The 17976-nt window shown below is 41.0% G+C and overlaps 1 protein-coding gene across 1 annotated transcript; it reads left to right on the top strand.

Annotated features, from left to right (window-relative positions):
- Positions 1-7903: 7903 nt before the first annotated feature.
- On the top strand, positions 7904-10928 carry LOC148012496 (pentatricopeptide repeat-containing protein At5g27110-like). The gene has a single exon (XM_087669605.1). The coding sequence runs from the start codon at positions 8089-8091 to the stop codon at positions 10924-10926; it is 2838 nt and encodes a 945-aa protein (XP_087525731.1). The 5' UTR covers positions 7904-8088; the 3' UTR covers positions 10927-10928.
- Positions 10929-17976: the final 7048 nt, after the last annotated feature.

The following is a 17976-nucleotide window of genomic DNA, read 5'->3' as shown; positions in this document are numbered from 1 at the left end:
GTATAAGACAATGAATCTATTGGAATCTAGTTATTTGCAACTAATTCATTCCAATCAGCATGAAAACTGGGGTCTTGGTCATATATATCTTTCATAGGGATAAGGAAATCAAAAGATATAGCAGAGATATTATGGATACTTGGTCTTCTACTTAAGGCATCTGCAACAACATTCTCTTTTCCAAGTTGATATTGAATAAATTGATGAAAACTTTGAATAAAAGCAACCCACTTAATATGACGGTCAGAGATTTGTGGCTGACTAAGGAGATGTTTGATACTTTGTTGGTCAGTTTTGATCATGAATTCAGATCCCATTAAATAGTGTTTCCATTGACGTAAAGCTTATACTACAGCTAGCAATTCCTTATCATAGGTAGAATACTTGAGTTCAGACGATTTAAGTTTGCAACTAGAGTAGGCTATGGGATGTAAATATTGCATAAGGACAGCTCCTATTCCAGATCCACTAGCATCAATGACTACTAGGAAGAATAGTCTATTAAAGTCAAGTAATTGCAATACAAGGGCATGTGTTAAGGCATGTTTCAGTAAATCAAAAGACTTTTGCTGATTATCAAACCAATGATACACAATACCTTTCTTTAATAATTTTGTCAAAGGATATGCAAGCAATGAAAAATTTCTCACAAATTTTCTATAAAAGCTAGCAAAACCTAAGAAAGAACGTAATTCATGCACATTTTTAGGTATCGGCCAATTCAAAATTGCTTCTATCTTTTTAGGATCAACTTTAATACCATCAGATGAAACAACATGTCCTAAGTATTCAATTTGGATTTGAAAAATTTCACTCTTTTCAAGGTTAGCATATAATTGATTCTCTTTCAACAATTTGAAAACAAAGGATAAATGTTCATAATACTCATTCTCATTCTTACTGAAAATCAATATGTCATCAAAGAAAACAATTACACAATGCTGATGCTTCAAAAATATGTGATTCATCATACAACTGAATGTGGTTGGTGCATTAGTTAAACCAAAAGGCATAACGAGGAATTCATAATGTCCAAATTGAGTCCTAAATGCAGTTTTGAAAATATCAGGTGTATCCAGTTGTACTTGATGATATCCAGATTTAAGATCTATCTTGTTAAATATTGTGGCTCCTTATAGTTTATCCATGAGGTCGTCTACCCTAGGAATCGGATATCTATTCTTGACAATAATCTTGTTTAGGGCATGATAATCAATGCACATCCTATAGGTGTTATTTTTCTTTTTAACTAATAGGACAGGTGCACCAAAAGGAGAACTAATGGACCTAATGAGTCCTCAGGTTAATAATTCTTCAACTTGGATTTGAATTTCTTTCTGTTCAATTTGATTATGTCGATAAGGTGCTTTACATAGTGGTTGTAAACCTGGAATTAAGTCTATTTTATGATCTTCAGGACGTGTAGGTGGTAAGCCAGGTGGTAAGTTAGCATCAAAACAATCTTTAAATTGTGAAAGGAATTGTGAGTGTCTAGGATGCATTTGATTTTTCTTAGCTTCAATTTCATTCACCCATATTAAGTATGATTTGCTACCTTTTCTTCATGCGTATTTATCATGTGTATGACTAAGTAATGGAATGTTATCAAAAGTGTGCGTATCATGTAATGTGATTTGTTTTCCATTAGAATGAATCTTCATTGAATGTGTGGAATAATCTATATCGGGATTATATTTATGACACCAAGGCATTCCTAAAATAAATTCACTAGATTGCAAAGGTAAAACTAAGAAATTTATGTGCTTAACATAATCATCAATTTTAATTTCTAAGTCATGAACTTCTTGTGTACCATTGTATCTAGTACCTAAGAATGTAGCCTTGATGCGATAATGAGTTGGGACAATATGTAAATTCAATTCATTAACCAATTTTATAAATAAATTTATGTGTGCTCCCATCATCATGTAAAACAATATTTTCTTTATCATGCACAAAACATTTCATCGTTAATAAAGAATGAGGGTTTGGCATACCTGGTAAAGTATTTGAAGTAGTACCGATATCGTCATCGTCTTTCGTGAAATCAGACATTTGTTCATGGTCTTCATCTTCAGTCACTCCCAAGTAGTTGATGTGAATAGTTGGCTTTTTGGATTGACAGTTCACCGTTAGATATCCAGCTTGGTGACACTTGTAGCAGACTATAGGCTTGGCTTTGGAACATTATTGGTAATGGTTGGGATTTTAGGTATGTTGGGATTTGGTTGGAAAGATGGCTTAAGATTTGGATTTGTGTTTGATGGTAAAGTAGGGGATTGTGTCCAAGATTTACGGAAAGAAGATGGAACAAAGCAATTTTGATTGAATCTTCGAAAGTTAGAATTGAATTTCTTTGTACCGAAGTTACAATTAATTGGGAATTGTTGTGGTCGCTTCTCTCATCCTTGAATTTTGTCTTCAACATCATGGGCCAAAGAAATCGCATCCTCGAGAGTTGTTGGCTTGAACATGTTCACCTCCACATAAAAGTGACCAAACAAACCAGACATAAAATTGCGCTTGTGGATCGCCTCAGATACATCTTCGAGCATTCGAAGTTGCAATAAGGCATTCTAGAAACACTCGGTATATTATGAAATAGGCTTACGATATCTTTGTTGCAAAAGATCCCATTGTTTGATTGCTTTTTCGTGGAATTGAGGTGGAAGAAAATTCTACAAAATTTTCTTTTGAAAAGCCTCCCAAGTAGTAGGACAATCAACACTTTTGTGGACAACAGTCCACAATAGCTATGCTCTGTCCACTAAATGGTTAGTGACACACTTGAGTTTGTCTTTTTCGGCATACTATTCTTCATGGAAATAATTATCAAATTGATTGATAAAAGCGAGAATGGTCTTTTCATCACGTAGATAATTAAAAGTACGGAATTTCAAATTTCTTTCACTTATCTTAGCTTATTTCTTGATAGATTGTGCTTCGAGTGTTGCATCGATTATACGTCATATAACATCTTCAGGTTGCAGTCCATCTTATTCCACAATAGATCATTGAAGAGTAGCCAGTTGAGCTTGCAAAGTTTGACATGCTCTTCGTTCCTCTTGAAGCTACATCATAATTAGGTCCAGTTTTTGCTCCACCGTTGGTTCTGGTAAATCACCTTCGGCCATAAAATCTTCCATATTTTAATTGGACATCCTGCAAAATTTCAGACAACCTCACACACTCGTAATCTTGTTAGCGGGATGAGTGTAGCTCAAAGTTGGGTTTACAAGACTTGCTTCCTTTTTTAAAATGACTTTTTATGATCTTTCTTCTTTTTGCGGGTACGAAAATTGATGAAATCCTTCTTCCAAGCGGAAAATATACTACGTGTGTCAGTTTGCTTGCTGGAAACTATCTCTGTCAAAGTGCAAGTACGAAAAAGGACTTGTTGGAGTTGTAAAATCGATTCGAGAGTATGACAATAAGAATAGCCACTATGTAAGAGCTTTAGGATTGAAAGTTTTGAAGCTTTAATAAGGCTAATAACCTTAAGCTTTAAAAAGCTTAACTTTCATTAATCAATCGCACAGGACGATGGCATGTACTAGCCGCAGTCGATACCGTTTAGTACGTGCTGTCGTCGTAGGTCATTAAATTGTTGAACTTAAGCTTTTGTTAAGCTTAATTAAGCTTGTAAGCTAAAAATTAATGATAATTTCTTATCTGCTTCTTTGAGTATGAAACGACTTATAAAGGAGCTTGGGAAGTGGTTCTCCGCCGTTTGGAAGTGGACCTTCGCGATCAGACAGCACAACAGGGGGTTCTTCATTGCTAGGAACACGCTGGTATTGACGGTTCACCGCGAGATTGACTGTAGAGCCCATTCGTTCCAAAAGCTCCGCCTTCGTGTGAGATGGTAAGCGATTGGAATTCCTTGATCTCAGCTTCGATTTGATATCACTGGTACGCAAATTGGATGCTGGCATATGTAGCGAGCGCTGGAAGGTCCCTAAGAACAAAGAACTCTACTTTAAGCTCAAAAAATAAGAAGGTGAAAAAAGACTAATTGGGTACAATCTCCCCCCATGCCTTGTGTGAGCACTTCACAAAGCATATATTTATAAATTTGTTCATCTCAAAGCTAAAAAATAACCCAAATTTACAATAAGCATGCTTTAGCTTTTGTGTTTGCTTTTGTCCAAATAGAGAATAAAGTGGTTGGACGGTCCAAAAGTTCAGCTGTACCCAAATACAATGTCCAATAATGAAATATTTAGACCATGCACCCATGCGCATGTAAAATAATAAATATTTATCAAGCGCTTCAATAAATAAGTGCGCCTAAAAAGATATTAGTGCCATGCTTTTAATAATAAGACATGTGCCCATCAAAAATGATAATTTTTTCTAGATAATTTGAATACACGCTATCGCCAGTGCTTCCCAACGCCACCACTGCTTGCTCTACACATCAACTAAAGCATTCACAATTGTTAGAAAATAATAAAATTAAATCGATAAAAGTGAATACCTAGTAGTCTTCAGCTACAAAATAAATAAATGGGTTGGAACTCTGTCTTAACCTTAATTTAATACGAGTGCACTCTGAACTCATAAATGTCCATTAATTTAAATATGTATTTTGTAGAATCACCCGCCATGGAATCACCCATGTGCACATTAAATCAACATGACACCTGAAAAGGAGAGGTGTCCCCGTCAACTTCTCACACAAGGAATCCACCTTGTGTACGAGCCCAGGCAAATAAATATAGTTTTACAGAATCCACCACAAAATCTCACAAATCCACCATGGAATAAAAACTCACGGAATCCACTGTGGAATATGCCTCTTGGCATCATGTACTTGTAGATTGGTGTGTCATATTGGATTCTTATTCTCGATTACATCTTATGCATTGTCTCTTTCTTTGATGTTGTGCCTTTTATTATTTTACTTTGCGTTTTTCTCTTTTAAGGTTTATTGAATGAAGATATGCTCATGCTCATGTCATTGGTATTGATTTAGGATAGATCATGTGTGTTATCACTAGTCCCATGCTTGTTGACTCTATGTTGGGCGATGCATTTTGCATATGAAAGAGTTAACTATTTTGCTAGGTACTATGCTTGCTTGATCTAGTGTTGACCATGCTTGCATGACTACTTGCATTTGTTGCATTTGTTGATGTGATCTCTACTGACATTAATGCACATGATGTTATAGCATGTGGCTATCTATACTAACTATTGACTTGTCTATGTTTGTCGAGTGTTGCAAACCATGTATGTATTGTTGACTTGTGCTTGTTGCAAGACAATCATTGTGTTGCATTTTTTATGTCTAATTTGCACATGACCAATTGTGCTACTGATACCTCTCTGCATTGGTATTGTTGTTGACTTGGCCGGTGAACTTGTAGTTGTTGGACGGCATGCTAATAAATCTGACTTGTGTTAATATTCAATATGCACCTTGACTTGGATTTTCTATGTCTAACTACCACTTCACTCTTGCTTATATTTAATTTTGCACTACTATAGATGCTGCATTTGACATCGCATGCCTACACTGATCGTGGTATTAATATCAACATGATCTCCTTATAGGATGAGTTTTGTTGACATGGCATGTTCAATGTGTTTACTGCCTATTGACCTGCCCCTATTGACAAACATTGATTATTGGTGAGCCATGTGGTATGTTGGTGAGTCATAATTTTGACTATTGCATTGTGGTTTTGATATTGGCAAACAGGCTTCCATTCATGTGATGTGCTTTACAACCTTTGTATTGATTTAGTTCATGTGGTTGTTTATCCATGTTTTGTAACTTTTGTGTTTGTCTTCTATGCATTTGTGTGATCACTTATCTTGTGTAGGCGTTCACACTTGATTGCTCTAGTCTTTGGAGGAATCTTTGCTTCCATCAAGATGTGACGAAGTATTGGTCATGTATGTGAAGGCAAAGAGGAAGAATAGTGTGGCCTAGTGTCATATTTGAAGACATGTTACTGCTACATGTAGTGGATATTATGGTCATGCTTGGTGGAGCATGAGAGCTCTAGTGATGCTACACACTCTCGCATGGTCCTAACTAGGAGGGGCAAGTATGAGGGTGGAGAGGGGGCATGCTGATGCTCTTTCATTATTGGTGGATTTGATGTGTATCGTCAAATTCATAGCTTTTGGGAATGTCAAGCCTTGTGACATGATGTGTTTGTGTGGTCTTGCATAAGGGGACCCAAATGCCATGCAAATGCTTTATTGGAGGAATCTTTATGTCATGGTGAGCTATCCATGGAGCTTGTGTAACTATAGGAGGTGCAAGATGGCTAGCTCAAGTACTTTGCTTTCAAAGAGCAAATATGGCATTTGGACTTCTTTTTCAAGATGCTTTCTTATCAAGGTGCCTCAAATGGAGTATCTATGGTGCATCTTCAGTTTTATTGTCCTTTGCTTGTTCACTTGTGCTCTAAGAGAGGGTATTAAAAGTGGTCATATCATAAGTTCACGGGCACCCACAACCTAAGTTATGGGCACTCTCTTTATTCTTTATTTGATAATTGGCCAATCCATTTCCTGATACGACTTCTTTATTTTTGTTTATCAAAGGATGGAGTGCGGGCATAGTCCATTATCCGTTCATATACTTGTAGATTCTTGGCATGGAGAGAGGGAGTTCATGGAGTGTGCGAGTTGGCATGCTCAACCATTGTACTCTTATCATAATGGATTTCTATTCCTAGTTACATCGTGTGTAGGCGGCATTCGATGTACGAACAATAGATGGCGCAGTCTGGACATCGAGCTTGTATTCACGCAATGCTGGAGTACCTGAGCAATGTCGAAGTTTGAAGTGACAGGAGGCAACGCCCTGAGCCAAGAAACATATCTCCAGAAGAAAGCGTGTTGAAATATTGACTTTGGAGGGAGATCAAGAAGCTCCAAGGAGGCAGGGTGCAGGTTTGGCTATGGCTGCCACAGGTCAAGTAGAGATAGAGTTTAGAAATGAGCTCATTAGCTGGGACTGAGCTGGACTTGAGCTGACCTGAGTGAAGAGGAGATGAGAGAGGAGTGAAATGAGCTAGGCCATGCCCGACTGAGCTCTGATACCATGTCGGAATGAGCGGGATCTAGAGCATGGCAGTAGGTTATGGTGGATGAAAGGAGAAGAGTAAACTCATGATGGAGGAGACAAAGACACTATTTGTTACACAAGTAAATTAGGTTCCAAGATTGAGACTTGGACTCATAAACACAATCTTGTATATATGAACAATGACACTGACACTTTACTGATAAGAAAAGAGTACTATCATTGCATTAAGAAAAGGAAGCAAGTACAATGCTTTATAGGAAAGTAGGAAACTGCAGTAGGCACTACTGTGCATATGGGATAGGTAAGCCTGCATGTCCTTGGCCCTGAAGCTCCATACAAAGAGGCTGTTAGTGAGTGTGATTGCTGAATCTCAACAAGGAGAAGTTAGAGTAGAGGAGCCGGTAAGAGTTTGGGCCCTAGAAGTGGGGTAGGCATACCCCCAATTGAAGATCGCTTCTTCACCCGTCTTCTCTTATCTTTGCAACTTGCAAACCAATCAGATTAGGGCTTGCTTCGTTGTGATTAGTCGATATTGTGACCTTGTTCTCCCGTGAGGTGTGACCTTCTTATGGCACAATGGAGAGGGGAAGTATTGATGAGTAGTCGGAGGGGTTGATTGTATAACCAAAATCACTTGAAAGAAGAGAAGAATTTCTATGCATGCTGTGAAGATTCAGTTGTTTGACCCGTTGCCGCGGAGCAAAAGCGTGAAAAGTTACTATGACCTTATAATGGCTGGCCCAGCTATCGTGATGCCATGTGTGTGTAGAAAGGCTAAGGAAGCTGCGCTCCTCGAAAATACGTACATGTAATTTAATTGAAAAATCGCGATTCGCCACTAAAAGTTGTTCTGCTTCAGATCGCGACTTCGTCATTTGATTCCGAACTTCCAAAGGCGTCTCGAAAGTTCAAGACGTAGGTGGGCAGCCGTCGCAGTCTCAGACTGACTATCTTCGCAGTCTCATGCCCTACCCCTAACCACTTCGAACCGAGCCAGCAGAGAGAGCGATGGGAGATGCTGGTCCAAGGGGACCTACATGGCGAACGTGCCTCGATCCGTGGAGAGGCACTACATCGAGGCCTTGCAGCAGTGCAGACAGCGCAAGAGCCCTTCCCTTGCCAAGCATCTGCACGCTTTCATGCGCCAGCAGGGCCTAGAATCCCACCCCGCCATTGGCAACTACCTGGTGCCTATGCTGGTTGACTGCGGGAGCTTGCTTGATGCCCGGCATGTCTTTGATAGATTGCCCCTTCGGAATGAGTACTCGTGGAGCTCCATTATCTCGGGCTATGTCGATTCTGGGGAGCTGCAGCATGCCTTCCATCTGTACCACCGAATGCAAGGCGACAGCATTTGGCCCAACACATATACTTTTTCTGCCTTGCTTAGGGCTTGCATTGACTCCATGGATGAGAACCGAGGACGCATCATGCACTCTGATATCACCGTCCAGGGATTGGAAAGAGATCTTTTCCTCGGTAGTACCATGGTGGATATGTACAGCAAGTGTAATTCTGTTGCCGAAGCACGTGCAGTGTTTGATAAGCTTCATACACGGGATGTGGTCTCCTGGACTGCCTTGATTGCAGGATATGCAGAGCATGGGTTCATTGAAGAAGCTCACTGTTGCTTCTTGCAGATGCAGCAAGATGGGGTTTCTCCTGACTGTAACACCTTTGTTTGTGGCTTGAAAGTTTGTGGTGATTCAGGAGCTTTAGAAAAGGGCCAAGAAATGCATGCTGAAGCAATCAAAAGAAAACTGGAAGGACAGCTATATGTCAGCCACAGTCTGGTGCAACTTTATGCCAAATGTGGCTCACTTGCAGAAGCACACCTAGTTCTGATGAGACTCTCTGTACAGGATACAGTGTCTTGGAATGCACTGATTTCTGGATATGCTGATCATGGGCTTGGTGATGAAGTGTACAAGTGCTTCAAACAGATGCAGCTTGCTGGAGCTTGTCCAGATAATGTCACATTCTCTTGCACCTTGAAAGCATGTGGCATGATAGGAGCATTAGAAACAGGCCAAGAAATACACACTGAAATGACTAAGAGGGGTTGGGAAGGAGAGCAGCTCGCCGGAACCACACTGGTGGACATGTATGCCAAATGTGGTCTGCTTCATGAAGCACATGTGGTGTTTGACCTGTTGCCGGTAGGATGTGCAGTTGCATGGAATGTACTGATCGGAGGGTATGCTGAATGCGGGCTTGCTGTTGAGGCACTAAAATATTTTAGCCAAATGCAACTTTGTGGCTCATCTCCTGTTGCTGTTACATTTATTTGCAGTTTGAAAGCTTGTGCCAGCTTAAAAGCCAAAGAGATTGGCCAAGAAATACATTCTGAGGTAACGAAAAGGGGATTTGAGAGAGAACTTTATGTGGGCAATACATTGGTTGACATGTATGCCAAGTGTGGTTTGTTTACAGAAGCATCAGAAATGCTTTACTTTCTCTCAGGACAAAATGTAGTTCGTTGGACTGCACTGCTTGTAGGATATGTTGAAAATGGATTTGCCACTGAAGCGTTCAAGTGCTTTAAACAGATGCAGGTGAAGGGTGTCTCTCCTGATGCTAGCACTTATGTTGGAAGCTTGAAGGCTTGTGCCATTGCAGGATCCTTTGAAATAGGCCAAGGAATACACACTCGAGTTATAGAAAGAGGAATGGATAGGGAATTCCATGTGGCTCATATGTTGGTGGATATGTATGCGAAATGTGGCTTGTCTGCAGAAGCATGGGACCTGCTACGTGGGCTGCCTATTCAGACAGCAATAGTATGGAATGCACTCATGGCAGGGTATGTTGAACTGGGTCTTGGTGATGAAGCGTTGAACTGCGTTAAAGAGATGCAACTTCGGAATGTGTCTCCAGATGTTATCACATTTACGTATAGCTTGAAAGCATGCAGTATTGTTGGAGCTGTAGTACAAGGCCAAGAAATACACATGGAAATGGTCCGATTCGGGTGTGATATTGACCTTTTTGCGGGCAGCATATTACTGGATATGTACGCTGGATTTGGCTCGCTTTCAGAAGCGGAGCATGTGTTTGATGAGTTGCCTACACATGATGTTGTCTTGTGGAATGCAATGATTCAAGCTTATGGTGAAAACCATAACAGTAACATGGCCATTCAGTGCTTTCAGGACATGCAAGAGCAGGGTGTGAAACCAGATATTATCACATTCACGTGCCTTCTTTCTGCATGCAGCCATGCTGGCTTGGTTATTGAGGGTCAAACGTTATTCAAATTGATGAAAGAGAGACATAAACTTCACCCCACAGTGGATCACCATGTGTTAATGGTTGATCTGCTTGCAAGATCAGGTCATGTTTATGAGGCGGAAAGGTTTGCTGAAAACATGCAATGCTTTCCATGCAATGAAATATTGAGGGTACTTCTTAGTGCCTGCAAAATCCATGGTGAGATAGAACTGGGTTTGAGATGCTTTCAGCAGCTTGTTCAGGTGGCTGAAGCTGATGCTTCAACATACTTGCTGATGGCTGACATATATGCAAGTGCTGGTAGGTGGGATGATGCAAAGAAGATAGAACAAATGAGAAAACTTGCAGTGGCAAAGAAAAAACTTGGAAGTGTGTCAATAGAGCTAAAACAAAGTCTGAAAACGTTTACCGCTGGTGACAGTCATAGTGTGGAGATTTTAGGAACGTTAGAAATTCTATTAATGGCTTTAAGGTGTGAAGGGTTTATTCCAAATTTTGAATATATTGGAAGAGACAAAATTGACAGGAGGGAACTATCATCTTCCGAGATTGTAAATAACTTTCCTATAATCGCAACCAATGAAATTTCAAATAACTCCAAAGTTTTTCCAACTTATATTAGATTGAAGATTAAGTGCCAATGACTCGTGAGGTTTTTGAGTTTGGAAATATGAATTCTGAAAGCTCAACCCTTGGAATTTTGGAATTACTAGGACTTAAAATGTGTCCTTATGGTTTATTTCTTTGCTTTGAACGTGTTTTTATGGAAAATGCACAAAAACGACTCTAATGAACTTACTTAGCACGTCAATGGTCATTATGACTCACACATGGCCACTAACTCATTACTTATTATATTCAGGTTATTACACCTATTTACAACTGGCATAGTTATAGCGCCAGTCGACTAGTGTAGTCGGTTATGCATTGTTTGACTTAGTAGGCCACTTTCCTTTATGTTGTATCTTATCTATACTTTGTGTACATTATAAAGTGTGTTGAAGAAGAAGAAGAAATCAGCAAGAAAACGTTTTGGTCTCCATTACATTGCCACATAGGGTAAGGTTATAGCAAAGCCATTATGTAAAGAGATTCAAAAAGTCCAGAAATAGGCTTAAAGACATCCTCTTTCTTGGTGAGCTTTCTGAGTGTGTAATAGGCTTCTGTAAACATAACACTGCTAACATTAGCAAGCAATCCAAAAGGGGACTCAAGGCGACCAGACGGCAAACTGTTCTTATAGCCCCTGATGCACGGTGACACCAGAACTGACAGCCCAAATTTTCTTTGAAACCTCATTACAATTGCCACTCTCACCAAGTAGAATCTGCTTCCATCCAACAGAGTGATGCAAATTCAGTTTCTCCATAGACTTCATGATCTTGCACCATAAAGCTTCTTAATAGTTCCAAATACATGCTTGATACTCACCTCCTTTCTTCTACCGAAAAGAGTGGCGAAACTTGCATGAACTTAGTAGTCCTGTCTCGCGTGGCAAGTTTATTAGCTGTAATTCTCCACAAGAAAACATTGATTTTAAAGGATGGAGTAGCTTTCTATTTTTTTTTCTAGCCTCTTTTCCAAAGTTTTAAAGGTCCCTCATGGTTCAAACTTTCGCCGTGACTCTATTGCGCTTAAGAACCATTTGGAATAAGTTTCTTGGAAATAAGCTCTTTTTCTTACCAAGAGTCAGAGGTTTTCCTTAGAATTAACCAAGCGCTTTAAAAGTTTAGTACCATTTCTGCAAGAGGAGGTAGGCCAATCATCCTTGATGTTGGTCAGTCCTTGTAACCATGCTGCCTCTTCTACGTAAGTCCAAACTGCCCGGCAGCCTGCTCTGGAGAGATAAAGGATAGGTGATCATGGTCTCAAACATCGTACCAGCACACAAAACATTTCCTCTAAAAGATTATGACTAGAATTTGCATTCATTCTAGCAAGAACAAAGTCGTCCTTTTATGCATGAGAGGAACCCACAGGGTGAGAGAAAGCAAGGCATCTTCCTTGCCATTCACCTTCCAAGAGAACATTGGAATAAAAGACTTCCAAGCATCCGTTGTTAGAGTGGTTAATAGACACCTTAGCTGAATCAGTTAATTAGATATCATACCACTTTGCATTGGGCAACGGTTTGCCATAGACCCACAGCTTCAGCAAGCCATCTAGTGATAATGACAGCCCATGGCTTGCTTTCAGGAACTCTCTTGAGCAAAGAGAAAGAGAGCCTATTTGCCTTCTTTTGGAGTGGCTCTAGACCAATTCCTCCATCAATAGAAGAAACAAGCTGATCCCAAGAGATTGCAGGCCAACCTTTAATCTCCCCAAAGGACCAAAGGGCAGACCTAAATAGGACTTCGAATTTGACCCAATTGGCATTAGCAAAAATAAAAATAGATGCAGCAAACACCATCATGCAAGATAGCACTATGCGGAGGAGAGTAAGTCTACCCACAAGCCCCACAGTGAAACGGAGTTCACTTGCAATTTTAGACTGCATCTTGTTGAAGAACCTTTCAAAGCAGTTCTTCAAAGTAAGGCCCAGTCCAATAGGAACACTAAGATACCGGATAAAGTGACCTTCAGCAATTTCTCTCAGAGATTTCAAAGGGAAGACTGACAATAGAGGACAGGTGTTTTCGAAATCCCAGAATCATCAAAACCCCATCTACCATCGTCATCTTCAATCATCACAACAGATTCCGGCTTTTGCTTCCGTTTTAATGCATTCAAATAAACAAAGGTAGGGGCTGCATGGATAAGTAAAGCATTGGTCTTAAATTGCATTTCAAGACATGCAATTCAATGGAAGTTTCCTACCCCTAATAAAACCTTCATTGTTTCGAAGGAGATGAAGAAGAATAAAATCATTCGGTGAGCAAAGCATAGTAGCAAGAGTAAAATGTCTACATTGCTTGGCTGAGTGAAATGAGCCCTCCCACCGCAAAAAATGAATGCAAAACCAAGGAAACATCACACAAAGTCTACGTATATGGCGACTCCATCAATCTCACAACTTGAAAGAAACCACAAATCTCTCTCTTAATAATGAATAAACTTATCCTCTTCATCATCTTCATCTACCTCCATAGCTTCCATTGCATAAACAAAGAAAGGTAACAAGAAAGGGAGAAAGAGCCTCTACAAAAAGAGAAGAGGAAAGAGGAAGTTTTGGCACCACATGAAAGAGAACGTGTTTTTGTTTGTCTAGCTTAGTTTTGTTTTTTTATTTTTTAAAAAGAGTATGTGTGAAGGAAGTTGGGATTTGGTTTTGAGATTCTTGTTGTGGGTTGATGTTTGTGTGTTTGTTTTTTTAAAAAAAATTAATGGGTTAATTTTTGAAGGGATTGGGGAGGAGTGTGGAGATGTTGGGTCAATTAATGGAAAAATGAAGAAGAAAAATAAGAGTTGAGTTTTGACTTAAATGATCGATTTTATTGTGTGGGGTTTTGTGTTTGTTGTTATTTGTATTATTTAAAAAAAGATATAACTGATGTGGTATTTCATTTCGAGTGTGTATTTTTTAGTTTTAGTTTTTTGTTTTTTTCTTGTATTTTTTTAAAGCAAGGTATAGAGGTGAGCACAAGCTCAACTGCCAAGACCCACCGACTACTTATTGTTCAAGCGTTTCAAGCAAGTACGAATGGCTACCTCTCACATAGCCGATGAGCTATACCTCTCTACGAGTGTAATGAGCTTACCTTGATGTCAGATTGAGTTGCTTCCTCCCTCAAGCACTCCGATAGCTCCACGATTCTTGATGCAAGCTCAAGCATCCTCAAACCTCCACCTCCAAGCTCCATCCTCCATAGCCACGCGAGAGATGAGAGAAGAGAGGAGATGGAGGAGGGCTTCACCTCCAAGATTCCTCATCCTCACACACACACTCCCTTACTCACTCACACTCCCTCCCTCAAGCACTAACAAGCGAGCAAGAGAAGAGAAGAGAAGAAGAGAAGAAGAAGAGTCCACTTTGCCACACACCAAAGAATGAGCTCTCATTTATATTTTGAACTTTATATACAAAGTCCTAAATCCCCTTTGGGCGGTCATCTCCTTTTTACATGGCGGCCATAGCCTAGGCCATTTTTTCCATTGTTCTCCTATCCTCTTAGCTTCCTTCCTACCGCCCATCTACCTTTACAAATTGCACGTATCAGAGCCCGCGGGTCAGAGCGCGGTGCTCTTAAAATAAATCAAGGTGCGTCTTGCACTTTTTTACGAAAGTATTGGCTTGTGCTTTTTTTCTTGTACGCCTCTCCTTGATTTAGGACTTTTTCACATTTCTTGTGTTTCCCGATTTTTCTTAGCGTGCCTTTTTCCTCCATTTCACTTTTGCCTTGGGGCCTTGTCTTCTGCTTCAGATTTTTTAAAATTTCCACATTCTTCATCTGATTTTTTTCTACCTTTTTCGTCTGAGGGTTAACATTACCCCCTCCTAGTTGAGTGCTAATCCCATGGTACTTGCTATGTGGTGAGTCAGACGGTGTTGCTTGGGTAGCCAGGTGACTTTTTGAGTTTGTATACAAGCCGTGTTGGGGGATGTATTGGAGGGATTTATGGAATCGAAAGGTCTTGCATTGGATATGATTCCTGGTGCTAGAGGGATTTATAGACCTATTGGAGGGATTTTTGGAGTTGAAAGGCCCTTGTGTTGGATATGATCCTTGGTGTTGGAGGGATTTATGGACCTATTGGAGGGGATTTTGGAGCTGAAAGGCCCTGGAGTTTGGAATGAACCGTGGTCTTGGAGGGATTTGTGGACTTGCAAGGCCCTTGCATTGGATATGATCCCTGGTGCTGGAGGGATTTATGGACCTATTGGAGGGATTTATAGAGTTGAAAGGCCCTTGTGTTGGATATAATCCCTTGTGCTGGAGGGATTTATAGACCTATTGGAGGGATTTCTGGAGCTGAAAGTCCCTAGAGTTTGGAATGAACCCTGGTCTTGGAGGGATTTGTGGACTTGCAAGGCCCTTGCATTGGATATGATCCTTGGTGCCGGAGGGATTTATGGACCTATTGGAGGGATTTTTGGAGTTGAAGGGCCATGGAGTTTGGAATGAGCCCTGGTGCTAAGGGGATTTATGCCTTTGGAATTGAAGATAAAGTTGGACAAATCCCTGCATGGGGAGAGACTGATGGGTGGATTTAGATTAAAATGGTGTTAGATGGATTCGTCGCCTAGCCCCTTGCGGTTGTCCTCTCTTGTGATGTTCCAAATGAGCTTCTTCATTCACTTTGTGATTGGTGATGTTGCGTCCGCTCCTGGCTTTGTTGTGCTTGCATGGTGACATGTCGCATAAGATGGGGAGGACATTGCATGGATGATGGGGTCTCTGGAGTTGGTGGTGGGAGTCTTTGTTTGTATATGGGGAGGAAAGACGGTGCACTACCTAGGGGTGTGTCATACAATGGAGCGTGCAGTGCCGATGCTTGTGGAACTGGGAGATGGTTCTACCCTAGGCAAGCCCGTGGTGGTGTCCCACACTTGAGGACCCAGTTGGTGCATAAGTGAGGTGTGGTGCAGGGAGCTTAGGGTGACAGGTCGCACCATAGGCGAGTGTTATTTCCCTAGGTGTGTCCTGCCCTTGATGTGCCCTAAGTGTGAAGGGTGGGGTTAAAATGAGGCTAGGGGTTAGGGACGAAGCTGGCCGACCGGGGCCACCGGACGCACCTAACTTGAGAACCCCTAGGTATAGTGACTGTGGCCAATGTGCAACTTGCAGTGGCTACATGTGATTTTTTCCCCCTTCTCTTTAAAAAAATATTACAAAGTTACATAGTTGTGAGACAAAAGTTTTAATCTCCGTCATTAGAGTGAGGTGGAGAAGGGAGCTTAATAGATTTATTAAGGAATCAATGACTTTGGAGATACCCCTTGAGGTTCAGGTGGACGTGAATGGTGGTGGTGGAGAGGAATGGATGATTGCAGCAGGTGAAGTGGCTATCATTCATGTCCTCTAGCACAGCTAAGCAAAATGAAGGCAATAGAGCATCTTGCATCATTAGTTGAGCCATCACGCAACTATCTATAGCGTTAGGATCAAAATGGAGTATTGGGAGGCTGCACTCTTATAGGGTGGGATCTTTCCTAAGGAGTATCCTAAGCAATCTAAGGTAATTACAAGTAGTAATAAAGGCGGGGTTAAGGCATGAAGAGAATTTGTTGGTGAATTGGATTAGGGTATCATACAAGTTTTATGATGTGAAGATAAGGGCATCTTCATATGTAGTACAATGAGGGTTATAGATCATAGGGAAGTCATAGCGACCATGGATACTGGAGTCAAAATCCACTCTTGCCCTTTGAGGGTAGGGAATAAAGGTTAGGTCATTCCGCTCAAAGGGTTGAGTGTTGCAAAAGGCCATCCAAGTGTCCCAGGTTGGTGTTGCAGACTCTTCTTCTCCATGTAGGTTGGCATTCATAGCCAGGGACAAACCTTGGTACTTCAAAAACTTTATTTTGCTAAAATTCGACATCTTCAATGGCCCATAATGTGGGGTTCTACGCTCTCTCCTCCAGCCATTTTTTCCCGAGACTGATTTTGATGTTAATTACCTCGTCCACCACCTCGATGGGCAAGATCCTACACAAGGTGGTGGGGAACTGGAAATTAAAATCGAAGGGGCTTTTGGATGTTTCTTGTCTCTCCCAGATTACAAGGTTGGTGTGGAAGCTTGCTGGGCATTGTCCTCACATGGTGTGATAGGTGCCTGGGGTGCCCTCACTCTCCCTTGGCATTCCATTTTCTCCTTGTCTCCTCCACCATTTGTTTTCTTTTTTCCCCTAAGTGCTGCCTTTCTTTCTATGGAGGTGTCTGCGTGTTGCTGATCTTCAGGTCGTAGGGGGAAGAAGGTGGTGGAACAAGTTCCTCTTCACGTGGTTCCATTTTCAAGTTCACATCCATCTCTCCTTCCTGGTTTGGCTCTTGATGCTCTCCTTCGATGAACCCGAGGGCATCTACTTCCTACGAGGTTAGGCTTGCCAATAGGAGATAATGGCCTTGTTCTTCCAGGCTTGGCCCTAACCTGCTAGGTTGTAGTGGCATCTGCAGTCCTACTTTCAGTGCTCTACGAGCCATTCCCAACTTCCTTTTCATTGCCTCTATGGACTCTCCCTCTTCTAGTTGGGTGATGTCCAATACGGTGTCCAAGAAGGCGCGTTGCTGGGTTTGGAAGCTCACTTGGGTAGCCTTTGCTCTGCTTTCAACAAATATTTTTTCTTTTTCTACTTGAGCGAGACAACGTGCCAAGGCTTTAATTATTTTTTCATTCTGATTAGCCCATTCTTCTACCCTCCTGTTCATGTCTTCGAGGCTTTTCCCTTGCCTTTGAGCCAGCATTGTCAGTCTGCGTTCTTGGTCTTCCATCTCTGTCTTTAACTTTTGCTACTCTTCTTGTGCTGTGGCAGCCTCTTGGGTTAGTTTTTCCACCTCCCTTTCATACCTATGAGCTCTTTCCTCCCTCAGCTCCTCCAGCTCTTCTGTCGCTTTAGTGATTTTCTCCATTTCATCTTGTAGATATTCTTAGTGTGCCACGATCTTTTCATTGTGCTACAATAGGCATCATGTAGCCTTGGTTTCTTCGTTCAAGCACACCTGCCATGTAACTTCTGTCTCTTCTTTAGCTTGTAGTTGCTCTTTCACCTCATTGACTTCCCTTTGGGCTATGGCCATTCGACGTGTTTTCTCCAA

The sequence above is a fragment of the Lygodium microphyllum genome, chromosome 27 (assembly GCF_053477565.2).
Source record: "Lygodium microphyllum isolate KBCC chromosome 27, Lygodium_microphyllum_v1.1.10, whole genome shotgun sequence".
NCBI lineage: Eukaryota > Viridiplantae > Streptophyta > Polypodiopsida > Schizaeales > Lygodiaceae > Lygodium > Lygodium microphyllum.
The sequence above is the reverse complement of the archived record's forward strand: the minus strand, read 5'-3'. Positions and strand labels throughout refer to the sequence as shown.

Bases quoted from the DNA above. Each gene is read 5' to 3' on its own strand.
- LOC148012496 (XM_087669605.1), top strand. From the start codon at position 8,089: ATGGCGAACGTGCCTCGATCCGTGGAGAGGCACTACATCGAGGCCTTG.